At 52.7% G+C, this 14,173-nt stretch overlaps 2 protein-coding genes and 1 long non-coding RNA gene across 3 annotated transcripts in view; 1 reads left to right on the top strand and 2 right to left on the bottom strand.

Annotated features, from left to right (window-relative positions):
* The window catches only part of DNASE1 (deoxyribonuclease 1), a 44,356-nt gene extending 43,549 nt beyond the window's left edge, over positions 1–807 (top strand). Inside the window, exons 11-12 of the mRNA XM_084882478.1 lie at positions 66–162; positions 389–807. Coding sequence (XP_084738604.1) covers positions 66–162; positions 389–442 — 151 coding nt within the window. The 3' untranslated portion in view covers positions 443–807. The remainder of the gene's footprint in view (positions 1–65; positions 163–388) is intronic.
* The window catches only part of TRAP1 (TNF receptor associated protein 1), a 44,325-nt gene continuing 30,900 nt past the window's right edge, over positions 749–14,173 (bottom strand). The window contains exons 10-18 of the mRNA XM_084882290.1: positions 12,832–12,952; positions 11,638–11,707; positions 7,529–7,676; positions 6,155–6,340; positions 5,600–5,738; positions 5,034–5,119; positions 3,449–3,594; positions 1,247–1,319; positions 749–1,040 (exon numbers count right to left, since the gene is read on the bottom strand). Coding sequence (XP_084738416.1) covers positions 939–1,040; positions 1,247–1,319; positions 3,449–3,594; positions 5,034–5,119; positions 5,600–5,738; positions 6,155–6,340; positions 7,529–7,676; positions 11,638–11,707; positions 12,832–12,952 — 1,071 coding nt within the window. The 3' untranslated portion in view covers positions 749–938. The remainder of the gene's footprint in view (positions 1,041–1,246; positions 1,320–3,448; positions 3,595–5,033; positions 5,120–5,599; positions 5,739–6,154; positions 6,341–7,528; positions 7,677–11,637; positions 11,708–12,831; positions 12,953–14,173) is intronic.
* LOC311621966 lies at positions 9,428–11,631 on the bottom strand. The gene is made up of 2 exons (XR_014794916.1): positions 10,053–11,631; positions 9,428–10,015 (listed from the first exon to the last, which is right to left on the bottom strand). It is a non-coding gene; the product is annotated as an uncharacterized lncRNA (long non-coding RNA).

Here is a 14,173-nt window from a genome sequence, read left to right as displayed (position 1 = left end):
ATGGGAGCTGAGGTTGAAGTGCATAGAGCTGGGCAGCGGGGACTTTCTTGTGTCTGGCACTGCAGGATTGTGGTCGCCGGCACTCTGCTCCAGAATGCCATAGTTCCCGGCTCCGCTGGTCCCTTTGACTTCCAAGCTGCTTACGGACTGAGCAACCAGACGGTATGTGGCCGCCTTTCTCAGCCTGGAGCTCTACCGGGGCCTCGGTCCAGGGGCGGAGTGAGATCCGGACCCACGGGACTCGTAGCAGCCGCTGCTTTTCACTGACTTGAAAGGACCACTGTCCGCAGCCTGGGAGCCTCCTCCCAGGAAGTGACAGTGCAGGATGGGGTGCAGGTCCTGGCCTCAGGGAGGCCTGCACAGGGCACCCCTCCATGTTTCTCCACAGGCCCAAGCCATCAGCGACCACTACCCCGTGGAGGTGACGCTGAAGAGAGCCTGACGAGAGCAGGCCAGGCCCGCCGGACCTCAGCTGCTCTCGCTGGCCGGTGGCTGCTGCTGGGGACCTGCACGAGGGACTGAGGACAGCGGCTGGTGCTGCTGTCACCTTCAGGTTCTGGGGAAGGAGTTAGGAAACCAGTGCGAGTTCCCTGAGCACAGGGCCAGCGCCCCTCTCCCCTCCCTACTGCCCCTCTGACCACTATTCCAGCTTAGGAAGAGGATGGAAAGTGGGCCTTTTCCCACTGTCTGCATCCATGTCAGCATGGGGTTGTAACTTACCCTGTCAGTATGCACACCAAGCCCAGCATTTAGATGAAGAAACATCTTTTAATTTAAGTAAATAAAGCTCAAAAGGGGGTGTTTTCATTGGTGGCATCCAGTCATTCCTCCCCGCGCTCCTCCCACGACAGAGCGCACAGTTCCACTGTCACTTCCCGGAGCCCGGACAGTGCAGGGGGGGGCTCTCACCGCTGCCCCCGGACAGCAGGGTCCAGGCATCAGTGCCGCTCCAGGGCCTTGACCAGCAGGCTGTTCAGGCGGTCCACCATGGGCCGGGGGTCATCGACCAGCCCTGCTGCAATCATGGCGTTCTCATAGATCTGAAAGGCAGGTGAACCTTGTTACGGGATGGGGCCTATCCTAGCTCCAACTCAGGGAAACTTTAATTGGAGAGAAGAAAGGAAGAGCTTTCCTTCTTCAAACAGGGTTTTAGAGGAAACGCCGGCTGTCCAACCTCAGAGCCGGGTGCAGGCTCACAGAAGGCCAGCCTCTGTTCTCACTCGCAGCCAGCCTCCAGGAGACTCACCTGATCGGCGAGCAGCTGGGCCAGGTCAGGCTCGCTCTCTCTCAGCTGGCTGAGCTTCTTGATCAGCGTGTGCCTGCAACAGAAACCCCCAGAAGTGAGCTCAGGGCTTCTGAGATGTTGGAGTTATTAGAACATTCAAAAAAGTGTAATAGGACAGACAGTCCAGTATAAAAAAATAAGACACATAAAAATTTAGGAAGATGTAAATAATCACTGACAGATAATGAGATTATTATTCCTAAAGAAACACTCGAGTTTTGATATTAGAAAATGCAGTAAGTACTAAAATTAATATAAACTTAAATACTGAAAGGAAAGAAAGAATTTAATGTATAAAAAGGCATATATCAGTGCTTGGAGACCATAATTAAAGATGAAATCTTCCCTAGATTAATACACACACACACATATTTTTTACACTAGGAGTTTAATTTTATACCTAAACAATCTACTATAAAATTCATAAATAAAAGTAATATGGAAGAAAAGAGCCAGGAGAAGCTGGAGGAGGAAGTCCCAGATGCCAGTAAATAGTTTAATTCTGGAAAATGAAAAGGCAACAACTAAATGCAAAAAATGTCAACAAGGTATAAAAAATCTCTCTCTCTCTCTCTCTCTCTCACACACACACACACACACACACACACACACACACTCACGGGAGTTTCACTTGTACCTGATAAAAGAAAGCATTCACAAGAGGGGAAGAGACGGGATAACTGGCCAGCCAACCAATAAAATTGGATTCCACCCTAACCGGTTTGGCTCAGTGGATAAAGGATCAAAAGACATCTTAATACTAGAGTGGGAAGAGATTTGCAACTGATAAAGTATGTAATATAATTACAAATCAAATTAAAAAAAAACAAAAAACCAACAGGAACTATATATATATATATATATATATAAAGGCTAATATGCTAGGTGTCTGACCATTCCACTGGTAGCTATGATGAGCACTGACCATCAGGGGGCAGATGCTCAATGCACAGGCATGGAAACATGGTACAGACTGATGAATCACAGGGTTGGGAGTAAGAGATTAAACAAAAATCTTATATGCATACTAGAGGCCTGGTGCTGTGCACCAGTGGGGCCCCCTGGCTTGGCCTGGCCTGTGGGGATGGGTCAGAATCCATGCACCCGGCCTCCAACAGGCCCCGAGGAGTCCCGGATTGCAAGAGGGCACAGGCCAGGCCGAGGGACCCTATTAATGAGTAAAGTCTTATCCTTTCTCAGGTTGGGAGAAAGCCAAGGCCGAGGCCTTAAGTAGAAGTGGAGACCTGTGGGTTCTCACGCTCTGCTGGGGGGAGCTGGCACCAGCCTGCTGGAAGCGGCTGGGCATGACCCAGCCTAGCTAAGCATATGGCAGTTTCACATCTGGGTGCACAACTTGGAGAAACTCACATATGCACACGTGTGTCAGACAGGGACAAGAATGTTCAGAGCAACTGTTCCCAACAGCTCCAAACAGAAACTACCCAAATGTTCGTCAAAACAGAATACATAATTGTGCTGGGGCAGATTCAACCCATGAACAGTACTCGGGTATGAAAACAAACCATAGCCCTAACCGGTTTTGCTCAATGGATAGAGCGTCAGCCTGCGGACTGAAAGGTCCCAGGTTCGATTCCTGTCAAGGGCATGTACCTTGATTGCAGGCACATCCCCCGTGGGGGGCCTACAGGAGGCAGCTGATGGATGTTTTTAATTCTCTATCCCTCTCCCTTCTCTGTAAAAAAAAATCAATAAAATATATATTTTTTTAAAAAGGCGGGAGGGGACACACACACACACACACACACACACACACAGCTTCCCTCCACAGGGACAGAGGTCTCTCACACACTGAGTTAAGAAAGTAAGACTTCACATTAACAGGCAAAACAGTTGGTTAAGGATGCACAGAGAGACCATAAAGCAAAGCAATTATCACAAAAGTCAGGACTATGGTTATCTGAGAGGGACAGAATTCTAATGGCATCCGAGGGCCAGCAAGGTCGTTGCTTTTTTAACTACATGGTTAAACTGAACAGATTATAAAGTTAAACTTAACAGTTTAATTATACAGGTACTGTGTTTGTAAGCTTTATGCATTTTTCCTGTGTTAGGAGTAAAAACACAATTTTAAAGGAGCAGCGGGCAGGTCAGAAAGCAGCTTGCTGTTCCTGGGCACCGAGGCCCCAGCAGCCGGCGCCTCACCTGGGGTTGATCTCCAGGGTGGGCTGCAGGAGCTGGGCGCGCTCCTCCTGGGTCTTGGCCAGCTGCTGCATGCGCAGGAAGTGCCGGGCGGCCCCCATCTCCAGCACGGTGATCATGGCGGGGTGGGTGTCCAGGCGAAGCGTCACCTGTCAGCAGGGCCAGGGTGAGGGGGCCAGGTGTGAGGCTTCCCCAGATGACAAGGCCGAACACAGGTCTCCAGGGATGAACTCAGACCCCCTCCCAGCCGTCACTGACGAGAAGGGAGCCTGACCTGCAGCCCAAGCTCCTAACAGCATCCCACTTGGGGGATCCCTCTTCTGTCCCCCAAAGTCATTTCTAATGTGTCCATTCCTGCCCAACATCCACCTCACCCGGTGCCCTCTGCACCTCTCCCCTCCACAGAGTCACTGCCAAGTCCTATAGCAACTAAGATCACCTACGCCGGCTGCTCCATCTCCCCGCCCAGCCTGTCCGCAGTCCCTTCCCTCACTCCCGTCCTCCCAACACTGAAGCCTCCTTCCTGCAGACCTCACTCTCACCCACTCCTGTCTGTGGGCCCCCTGGCCTGACTTCATCAAATACATCTTTCCCAACAAGCAGTCACAAGCCCTCCCCGGCCAGGACTTCCCCTTCGCCCACCCTCCAGCCTCTGGCTCTCACTGGAGCCTCTGAGCCTGCTGGGCCCACAGCACGCCCTTCCGGGAGCACGTGCTGAGAAGAACCTGGCTCTAATTCAAACCCAGCTCCGTGACGTCCGAGCTCTATGACCTGGGGATGTGCTTTGCCTCCTGTCCTTCACAGGACGAGGATAGTTCTACCTGCCTCACAGTTATCTGAGGCTTAAGTGAGTCCCTAGACTAAAGGACGGACACAGTGAATGTTACACAGAGAAATCCCGGCTGCATGCCTTGCTTCTCGATGCTCCCTGCTAAGAGCCCCTCCTCTTTCCATCTGTGCCCATCCCTCCCCCGCAGAGTCCTGCTGCTGCCTCCTCCGGAGCCACATGAGCCCACCCCCCTGCTCTTTGCCGTCCCCACCCTGCACACCTGCCTGGCCCTTGGGGCGATTCCCGGACGAACCTGAGCTGGTGACCTGGACACCTGTCCTCTGGTGGCTGGCTTTCTCTTGCAACTCTGAGCTGGACCTTTGATTCTAGGTCCCTGAAGTCAGAGCTCCAGCTGGACTGTAAGCTCCCCAAGGGCTGGACTGGAACCCCTTGTGTCCTACGCTACCACAGGTCCTTTGGGGTCTGGACCAGCTAGCATTGGGGTGGCCAGCTGGAAGCCCTCTTCTCGGCTTCTACTTGCCCACCAGGCATTGGCCGTTCACCTTTCACTTCCTACTTTTTAGTTCCCTGCGCTGCAAAGTGGAGAAAACCAGTCAGCTGAGCTTGCCTGTCCTGCCCCAGCAACGCCCCTGGACACACGTGCCTGCACACGTGAGCTCATACGCAGAAGCGGCAGTGACACGTCACAGCTTCAGTCGCCAGTGGGAGGACCCCCCAGGCCAGCACTCAGAGCCGGCAGGCTGCCAGGGGTGTGGGCAGGGGAGCCGGGAGCCGAGCGTGGCCTGACCCAGACCTCACCTTCACGTTGGTGACACGCGACCCCAGCACATTTCTCAGCCAGGCCATCAGGTCCTCCGCCTCCTTTTCTGACAGGCGGTCATCAGCTTGAGGAGAGATGTGAGTGAGCTCAGAGGCCGTTCCCTTTAGCCCCATCCCACTGCCATGGGGGCCGGAAATGTCGCCATTCCAATGCCAAGTGTCCGACTGCCCCACCCACCCTGGCCGTTGGCACAAAGAAGCCATCAGAGACGCTGTCATCTAAAATCCAGCGGGTACAACTGAACCTCAGATGCCCTGAGGCCCAAGTGGTTACAGCTTTAAGAAGATATTTTTGGATTCTCTTAGGAAATCAACTGGAAGAGGCACTGGAGGGACCTGGGAGCTAAAGGGGAACATTTTCTGTTAAACATTAAGGTGCTCCCAAGCTGCTGCCTTTGTGCAGGTCAGTGACCCCAGACAGACAGGAGAACAGAAAACCCTATAAACTCACGTGAGGACAGAAGAGTCACTAGAAGCTGCCATCCCAGCCTCACCTGCACCCAGGCCACCACCCACCTCTGCCGAGAGAGAAAGACAGGACCAACCTGGAGATTTGTCTTCAAACTTCTCCTCCTTGTAGTGATCAACAACGATGTCCGTTTCCACGGAGATAAGCTTCTTCTTGTCAAACTCACGGAGGTGAAGCAAGGTCAGCTCATCGAACTGCTCGTAGCAGAAGAGCACCTGAGGCCGAGGACACCCATCAGGCTGGAGGGACTCCGCCCACAGAGCGAGGGCGTGGGAGCGGGGGCTGCAGGCTGCCCAGGCCTGGCACAGCCGCGAGGGTGCTGCTGGGGGGCCTGGGCCTTTGCAGATGAGGCGGACTGCCAGAGGCTGGGAAGGGAGGCTCTGGCTGCCTTAGTGGTAGCAACAGTGATTCTACTTACAGAGAAATCCCCGTGTCCCCTCCTACAGGGACACACAAACTAGATGGCAGCTTCCGCCCAGGCCTCTGTGCCCCCGACGTGTGGCTTTCCCGGAAGCTGGCCACGTTCACTCATTTTCCCTAACCAGAGACCCCACCCCACCCCACCCCACCTTATCCCCTGACCTGGCCCCGGCAGCTTGTAGGGATGCGGCCTGCCCTGGTGCTCACCCACCTCCATGTTTTTCTGCTTCATGGCCTCATAGTAGGGTGAGTGCTCAGCCAGGTGCCGGTTGGGGGTGCACAGGTAGTAGATGTTGCGGGTGCCGGCCTGCATGCGACTGGCGTAGTCCATGAGGCTGGTCAGCTGCCCAGCGGGCAGTGCCGAGGACTCATATCGCAACAGCTTTGCAATATCCTCCTGAAAACAGACAAGAGCAGGTCACTGCTCGCTCCACATCCTCACTCAGGAAGCCTCCAGAGCATCTGGGCACTGACACGGGAAACCTCGGGCTAGAGGGGGATGCCTGCCGGCTGCACCCCGGCGAATGGCCCCCCACGTTCTGCAGCCGGGGCGGCACCCACAGGAGCCCGGCCCAGGGAGGCATCTGGCCAGGTCTGCGAGTCCCCACATCAAAAGCTCAGGAACCTCAGAGCACCTCCCACCTCGGGTGGCACCGGGCCTCACAGAGCGGGGCTTTTTGGGCAAGCTGTGTGCACCCCAGGAGTGGCCAGACCGTCCCCATGGCGGAGACTGCTCCTGGTGGTGGGTTTGATCGGGGCACACCCAGGCTGCGGGTTTAATCACTGGTTGGGCTTGTACAGGAGGCAACTGATCAATGTTTCTCACACTGATGTTTCTCGTTCTCCTCCTTTCCTTTCTCTCAAATCAATAAAAACATATCCTCAGGTAAAGATTAAAAAAAAAAAAAGGCCAAAATATATTTACTAAGAATCGTATCAGATATGAAGCAGTGCTGCACGGGGAGTGAACTGCAGCCCCAGCAGCACATGTTAAAGGGTTCCACCCCTCACCGGATGGACATGCCCTGACTGGGCCCAGCGCCCCCGCCGTCCCCGCCCGGGGAACCAGGCCTGGCGCTGGCCGGGCCTGTGATCCGAGCCCGAGCGAAGCCTGTGGAAGGAGACCACACACACCCGCCTCCTTCCAGCCTCGGAGAGAGGACGAAGGGCGATGACCTAGTCCCACAGGACCAGGTGAGGACACTGAGCAGCTGCATTCACTGGCTCCGGAGCAGTAGCTGGGGAGCCCAGACATGCCAGTGTCATGTCCCGGGAGGCTCAGGTTTCTGGCCTCCACCAGCTTCCTCCACAGCCCAAGGCAGCAGAGGGAAAGGCCCAGAAACCTGGACCCTTACCTTTTTTTTTTTTTTAAATTTATTTCTTTATTGACTTAAGAGAGGAAGGGAGAGAGAGACAGAAACATCAATGATGAGAGAGAATCATTATTGGCTGCCTCCCGCATGCTCCCCACTGGGGATGGAGCCACCACCGGGCATGTGCCCATGGCCGGAAACGGACCTGGGACCCTCAGTCTGCAGGCCGACACTCCGTCCACTGAGCCAGACTGGCGAGGGCTGACCCTTACCTTGACCTCCTGTTCAGCGGTGGTCACAATGCCCTCTCTCATGAACAAGCCATAATCTTCAAAAAACTTAGCGTATGTCTCAGGGTCTTTTTTACTCTGGTCAAGGAAGAATTTTATCAGCCTCTGTTGTAGGACGTCCCGGAGTTTCCTACAGCACAGAAATGAATTTATCATAAACAAGCAACTTCTATGAAATAGTAACAGCCAGAGGTATGGAAAATGTTCTGCTCCACTAATAATCAGATTAGTGAAAACAACATACCATTCTGGCCAAATTTTACAAAACAGAAAAGGAAAAGGTGACCCCTGGTAAACACCAGGTGGGAAGACATGCGCCCCTAGAGGCAGAAACGTGGACTGACAGCCCTTTGTGAGGGCAACAAACAGTACCCAACCTTGATGGTTCCAACTGTATAGACCTCTCCCTGGAAATATAACGAGCCACCAAGACTTACTGAGCAGGAGTGTCCCTGTAGCACATAAAGGACAAAACAATTATGAACAACCTCAGTAGTAAACAGGAGAATAGACTGAAATGAAAGGTAAGTGCACTCATTAAAAATCCTCTTGCCAAGCTGGTGAGTATCGGCCTACAGACCATCCCCAGTAGGGGGTGTGCAAGAGGCAGCTGATCGATGATTCTCTCTCATCGATGTTTCTAACTCTTTATCCCTCTCTCTTCCTCTCTGTAAAAAAAATAAAAATAAAAAATAAATAAAAAATATCAACATATATTTTTTTTAAAAATCACCTCCTGCCCTAGCTGTTTTGGCTCAGTGGATAGAGCGTTGGCCTTCAGACTACAGGATTCCAGGGTTCGATTCCAGTCAAGGGCATGCACCTTGGTTGCAGGCTCAATCCTTGGCCCTGGTTGGAGCATATACGGGAGATAAGCAATCGATGTGATTCACACTGATGCTTCTCTCTCTCTCCCTCTCCCTTCCACTCTCTCTAAAAATCAATGGGAAAATATACTTGAGTGAGGATTAACAACAACAACAAAATCACATCCTAACGCTGGCTGGTGTGGCTTGGCTGGTTGGGTGTTGTCCCATGCATTAAAAGGTTTCAGGCTCAGTCCCCAGTGAGGGGCGCAGGAGGGAGTCAATGATTCTCTCTCAACATAGATGTTTCTATCAATCTCCCTTCCTCTCTCTAAAATCAATTTTAAAAAATTCTAATATGGGTAAATTATACTATATATATACACATATGTATAATAAAACTATACTACTTTCTGTACATTAATTATAGTTTGCATGATTAGGGTTCATATATATATATATATATACATACACACACGTATCTACATACAATATGCACACTACAACATGGACTATATAACTGGATATACTATGTGCACACTACAATATTATAAAATTGGGATTTTGTGAAACAAAGTGTTAACTACAGCATTATTTAATGGCATAAAATTATGAGCAACTTGGGATCCTTTCCCAATGAATATATACTTCAAATCACCATGACTTACACTTTAAACATCTTAGAATTTTATATGTCAATTACACCTCTTATAAAGTTGAAATTTTTAAATGTTAGTAAACAATTATGTTTAATGTAAAAATTAAAAATAAAGAACCATTTAAAAAAATTTTTAAATTATGAGCCATTTATTAGTGGAGTTAGGGATATTTTTATTTTCTTATTAATATATATATATTTTTTAAAATATATATTTTATTGATTTTTACAGAGAGGAAGGGAGAAAGATAGATAGCTAGAAACATCAATGAGAGAGAATCATTGACCAGCTGCCTCTTGCACACCTCCCACCGGGGATGTGCCCGCAACCAACATACATGCCCTTGACCAGAATCGAACCTGGGACCCTTCAGTCCGCAGACCAACGCTCTACCACTGAGCCAAACCGGTTTCGGCTCTTCTTAATATTTTGCCTTTCCTTTAAAAAAAGTGAAATAACCATGTATTTCTTTAATAATCCAGGCTAGGAGAGCAGTAATGTTTAACATTTATTTAAGCTCTTCCTCTTCACTCATGTCCTGAATGAGTGTGTTCTTCAGACACAGGTGGCATGAGGCAGGGCAGCACCTGGGCCTGTGGCAGGGGAGACACAGCAGCTGGGAAGGGAGAGCCCCAGGAGGGTGTCCCCACGGGGTGTGTGTGTGTGGGGGGGAGCCTGGCATGGAGTGTCCAGGCCCAAGGACCCCAGAGAGGGTGTCCAGCCTGGTGGTAGTGGGCAGCTCCCTGTGTGAGTCAGAGCCCCAGTGGGTACAGCCCATGTCAGGGGACGGCATGGTGATGGCACACCAGGAGGGGGCCTGGCCAAAGGCAACACAGGAGGAAAATGAGAGGCAGATTCTCATCAGCACGGAGCAAACAGGGAAGTCCCAGCGTGCTGGGTGGACTCGGCAGATACAAGATGGAGGCAGATTACATACCCGGCTCTCACTGCTCAGCTCTGTACTGAGGGGCCTGGGAGAGGTGACTGCCCAACAGCAACGGCACCTCTGTGCTGAGAGGGCCTGGGAGAGGTGAACGGCACCCCTAGTGCCCAGATCTTGGCGTAATACCACTCTCCACTCAAACGAATCCAGCTCCTTGGGGGAATGAGCAATTCCAGGGCCAGGCAATGATGGAGGCAAACACAAGGTGAGCCCGAGACATCCGTGCCAGAAGCGAGCACGTGCTCAGCGCACCATGTCCGAGGGCAGCAGTCGGCCTGCGCGGGCTCCTGCTGGCTAACCTGGGGACCGTTTGGGCATCAAAATAAATAATGACACTAAGAAGTTATAACCCACTAAGTAAAATAGGAATCAGCTCATACAAATAATTATGGATATTAAAACATAAAAGCAATAAATAGATTGAAAATTTGATGAAGCAACATGCCTTTCACAGAGCTGCAGACACCCTTTCACACTCTGCAGTGTGATGTATCAGTGCCAACAAGAGGACCTTCACACAGAGCAGGCTGGCACACGCCCCTCATCATGCCAACCTGTGAATCGCCAGGAACAGGACAAATCAAAGGCGGCCCATCGGACAGGATGCAGCCATTCTGTGCTGGTGCTGCATCCACAACCCACACGGGGGCAGTCCACAGTCACGGCCTGAAACCTTCACAGCACCTGCTCACAAAGGGCAGGGAGAGACTGGACGCGGCCGGCCTGAAGGAGGCTGGAGACAACTAAGGCCGTGTGACTCTGCACCTCCACGGGCGGCACACGTGGGGCGACGGCACCAGAGAACGGTCCGGGGTTAGCCGGCGGCGGGGCCCATCAGCCAGCTCCCTGACGGGAGGCTGCCCTGCGGCCGGGGGAGAACGCCTGTCCATCAGAAATACGCCCTGAGATGCCTGGGGAGGACGGGCACCGGGGGACACCTTACTCTCAAAGGGCACGGGGGAAAATGTCGTCTGTATCGTGTTTCCACCTCTTCCGTATGTGCATGTTCTTTCAAACACATCATTTAAGTCTGAGCTTCAGACTGAAAGCTAGCCCTTGAGAACCCTGCCTGAGCCGCAGGTCAGCCCAGCTCCGCTGCTGGGAGCAGAGCGTATGCCTGCGGTCAGCCTGGTGTGCCAGGCTGGAGCGTCCAGGCCCAAGGACCTGGTGATTGCTGAGCTCTCTCCGCACCTCGGTTTCCGCAGTTCTGGGTGAGAATGAACACTCAGCAACAGGAGCTACTGCTGCTATCGGGATGGGGACACGAGAACTCAGCCCATGGGATTCCAAGAGCAACGTGTCCAAAAGAGGGTCTGGTACAGGGTGGCCCTTGCCTTCTTCACATCAGTGACCTCTGGGACCAGCATCAGGGGATCTCCTGGCTCTGCCGCTGTCCTTAGCCTCATCCACACCAGCCTACCTGGACTCTCCCGCTGTGGCCACCCGGGTTGGCTAATGGAGTCTGGCTAAGGGAGGGGACATGTCCCAGCACAGCTATAATTTTCCTCAATGCAGAGTCCCCCCACCCTTTTTATAAAAATGTGAAGCAAAGCATCAGGCAAAGCACGTATGATCCGCACACATTCTGCAGGCACATGGCCCCTCAGCCACAGCTCCTCTGTCTGCTCTCAGCTCAGAGCCAGTGAGGAGGGCCCTCAGCAGGTGCCTGCCCTGGAGGCTTACCTGATCAGAGCACTTTCCTGGAGGAGCTCCCGGCTGAGGTTCAGGGGAATGTCCTCACTGTCCACCACACCTTGGAGAGACACGGGCACATCAGGACCCTGGCGGTGCCCGAGACTCTGCCCCACCCTCCCGAAGGGCCACTGGCTTCCCACCAGCCCTCACATTCCCCTTCGAAGCCCACAGGACGTCAGGTGAGGCAGGAAAGACAAAGGCAGGAGACTCGGTGGGGCACCACCTCCCCAGCCCTGCAAGTCCTGACGTCCCGGAATTGATGCAGAAGCCTCGGTCAGGACCATGTGACCGGAAGAAAAGCAGGCAAGGCTGCGAGCCTTTGCCAGTGAGGTTTCTAACATTTCAGTATCACTGTGACACTTTGAAAACCACTTCTGGATTTTACTTTTAAAGTCATAAATATGTCGTGGTATTTTGCATCTTTTTATGCTATGATGAGTACAAAGGTTTATATGCTGAGTTGTTTTGTTTTTTATTAAACTATAACCTATTTAAATGCAAGGCAGTTCATGTCTAAATCTAAAACTCATATAATATCTTTAAACACTAAAATAGCTCAAGCCTTAGCTGGCTTTGCTCAGTGGATAGAGCGTCGGCTCCTCCCAGGCTTAGGTCCTGGTTGGGGCTCCTGCCGGAGGCAACAAATCGATGTATTTCTCCCTGTCTTTCTCTTTCTCTTCCACTCTCTCTAAAAATCAATTAAAAATATCCTCGGGTGAGAAGTACAAAATAACTCAATTTAAACGGCCATCTGCCCCATCCCCCAAATCAACCAAGACGAGTGTCTGGAGGCAGTCAGCCTCCTGAGGCTCAGAGAGCACGCCCATCTGCTCGCCCAGACGCAGCTGAGGTGCTGCCCTGACACCTCACTCGTTAAAGATGAGCTCCTTCTGCCCAGCCAGTGCGCTCAGTGGCTGAGCGTTGACCTATGAACCAGGAGGTCATGGTTTGATTCCTGATTGGGGCACCTGCCCAACTTGCGGGCTCAATCCCCAGTAGGGGGTGTACAGGAGGCAACCAACCAATGATTCTCATCATTGATGTTTCTCTCTCTCCCACTCCCTCCTTCTCTGAAATCAATAAAAAATATTTATTTTTTTAAAAAGATGAGCTCCTTCTAATGCAGTCAGCACCATGGGCCATAGGCGGGGAGCCCACCTGTCCCAGGGCGCCACCCCATACCTCGAATGAAACGCAGCCACTTGGGCAGGATGTCAGAGGCCTTGGTCTGGATGAGGACTTTGCGGCTGTACAAAGAGACGCTGGAACTCAGCTCCCGGCTCACATCAAACATGGATGGTTTCTGTGGGCGAGAAGAAAGGGCAGTGTCAGCTGCACACGGGGGAGACCTACAAGGCCCTGGGGAGCCCTGAGGACGGCCCTGTGAAGCACCCTGCCCAACTGGGTCTGGACTGGGAGCTGTGGGAGGACATGCAGTGATCCGGAAGCAGACACAGGCCAGGGGACCGCCCACATCTGCCTGTTCAGAATTCCATGCCCAGGGAGGACCCCCCGCAACAGCTCTCAGGGGCCTTCTCTGGGCAGCCGCTCTCCCTGGAGGTATTACAAAAGGAAGACTCATTAGTATGTCCTGGGAACAGAACCAGACCTGCTAGCGGCTAGGGGTCAGCAAACTAGGCCATAGACCAAATCTGGCTCATCACCTGGTTTGTGTAGCATGGAATGGCTTCTTCGTTTTTAAATGGTTGGGGGGCAGGAGCACGGGGACAAGAGACGACTATTTCATGGAATGTGAAAGATACAGGAAAAATAAATCCCGGACACGACTCTAACCCTGAGGTGCAGGCGTGGTGCTTTCGTGCAGTGGCAGAGTGTGTGGCTGTGTGTGACCGGCAAAGCCCAGCCAGGCAGGCTGGCCCTCCACAGGAGCGTCTGTCAGTCCTGCCCTCCCACCAGTGCTTCGAAACCTGCAGTTTGCACACACTTCACATCGGATCTTATAAAAGGGAGGCTGATTCTGGAGTCTGGGAGAACCGGGATCCTGCATGAGCACAAGTCCCAGGCAATGCTGTGCAGGGGGCTACAAGGCCACTCAGCTCTTTCCAAAGTGGGTACCAGGGCTCCAGGCAAACGAAGCCAGGAGAGGCTGGTCCAGCCCCGGAGCTGGCTTCTCTGTGGCAGGCTTTGTCAGAGACCTCGCCACGCTACTTTGTGAGCCAGGAAGTCTTAGGGGTGAAACAGAAGGATGGAGAATGCACAACTTACGTGCGCCCCACAGAATCCACACACACACACACCCCGGGCCCCCCCCCCCAGAGCTCGGGAGCGTGCTGCCCGGAGCAGAGGAAGCCTGCAGGTTGCTCCAAGGGCCGTCCCTGCAGACACCCTTTTATAAAACCCACCCCTAAATGCCGGGTAAAACAGTCCCTCACTTTACAGCTCCGCTCCCCCGCCCGGAGCACAGGCTTTTGCTCTGATGCTGCCAGGGCAGTCTGGGTCTGCCAGTCCGGGAAGTGCTGGGTGATGCCTGGGGGTCTGCCAGTCCGGGAAGTGCTGGGTGGTG

This window comes from Pipistrellus hanaki, assembly GCF_964339955.1.
Source record: "Pipistrellus hanaki genome assembly, chromosome: 4".
Taxonomy (NCBI): Eukaryota; Metazoa; Chordata; class Mammalia; order Chiroptera; family Vespertilionidae; genus Pipistrellus; species Pipistrellus hanaki.
Note: the sequence above shows the minus strand (reverse complement) of the source record. Positions and strands in the feature narration are given on the sequence as shown.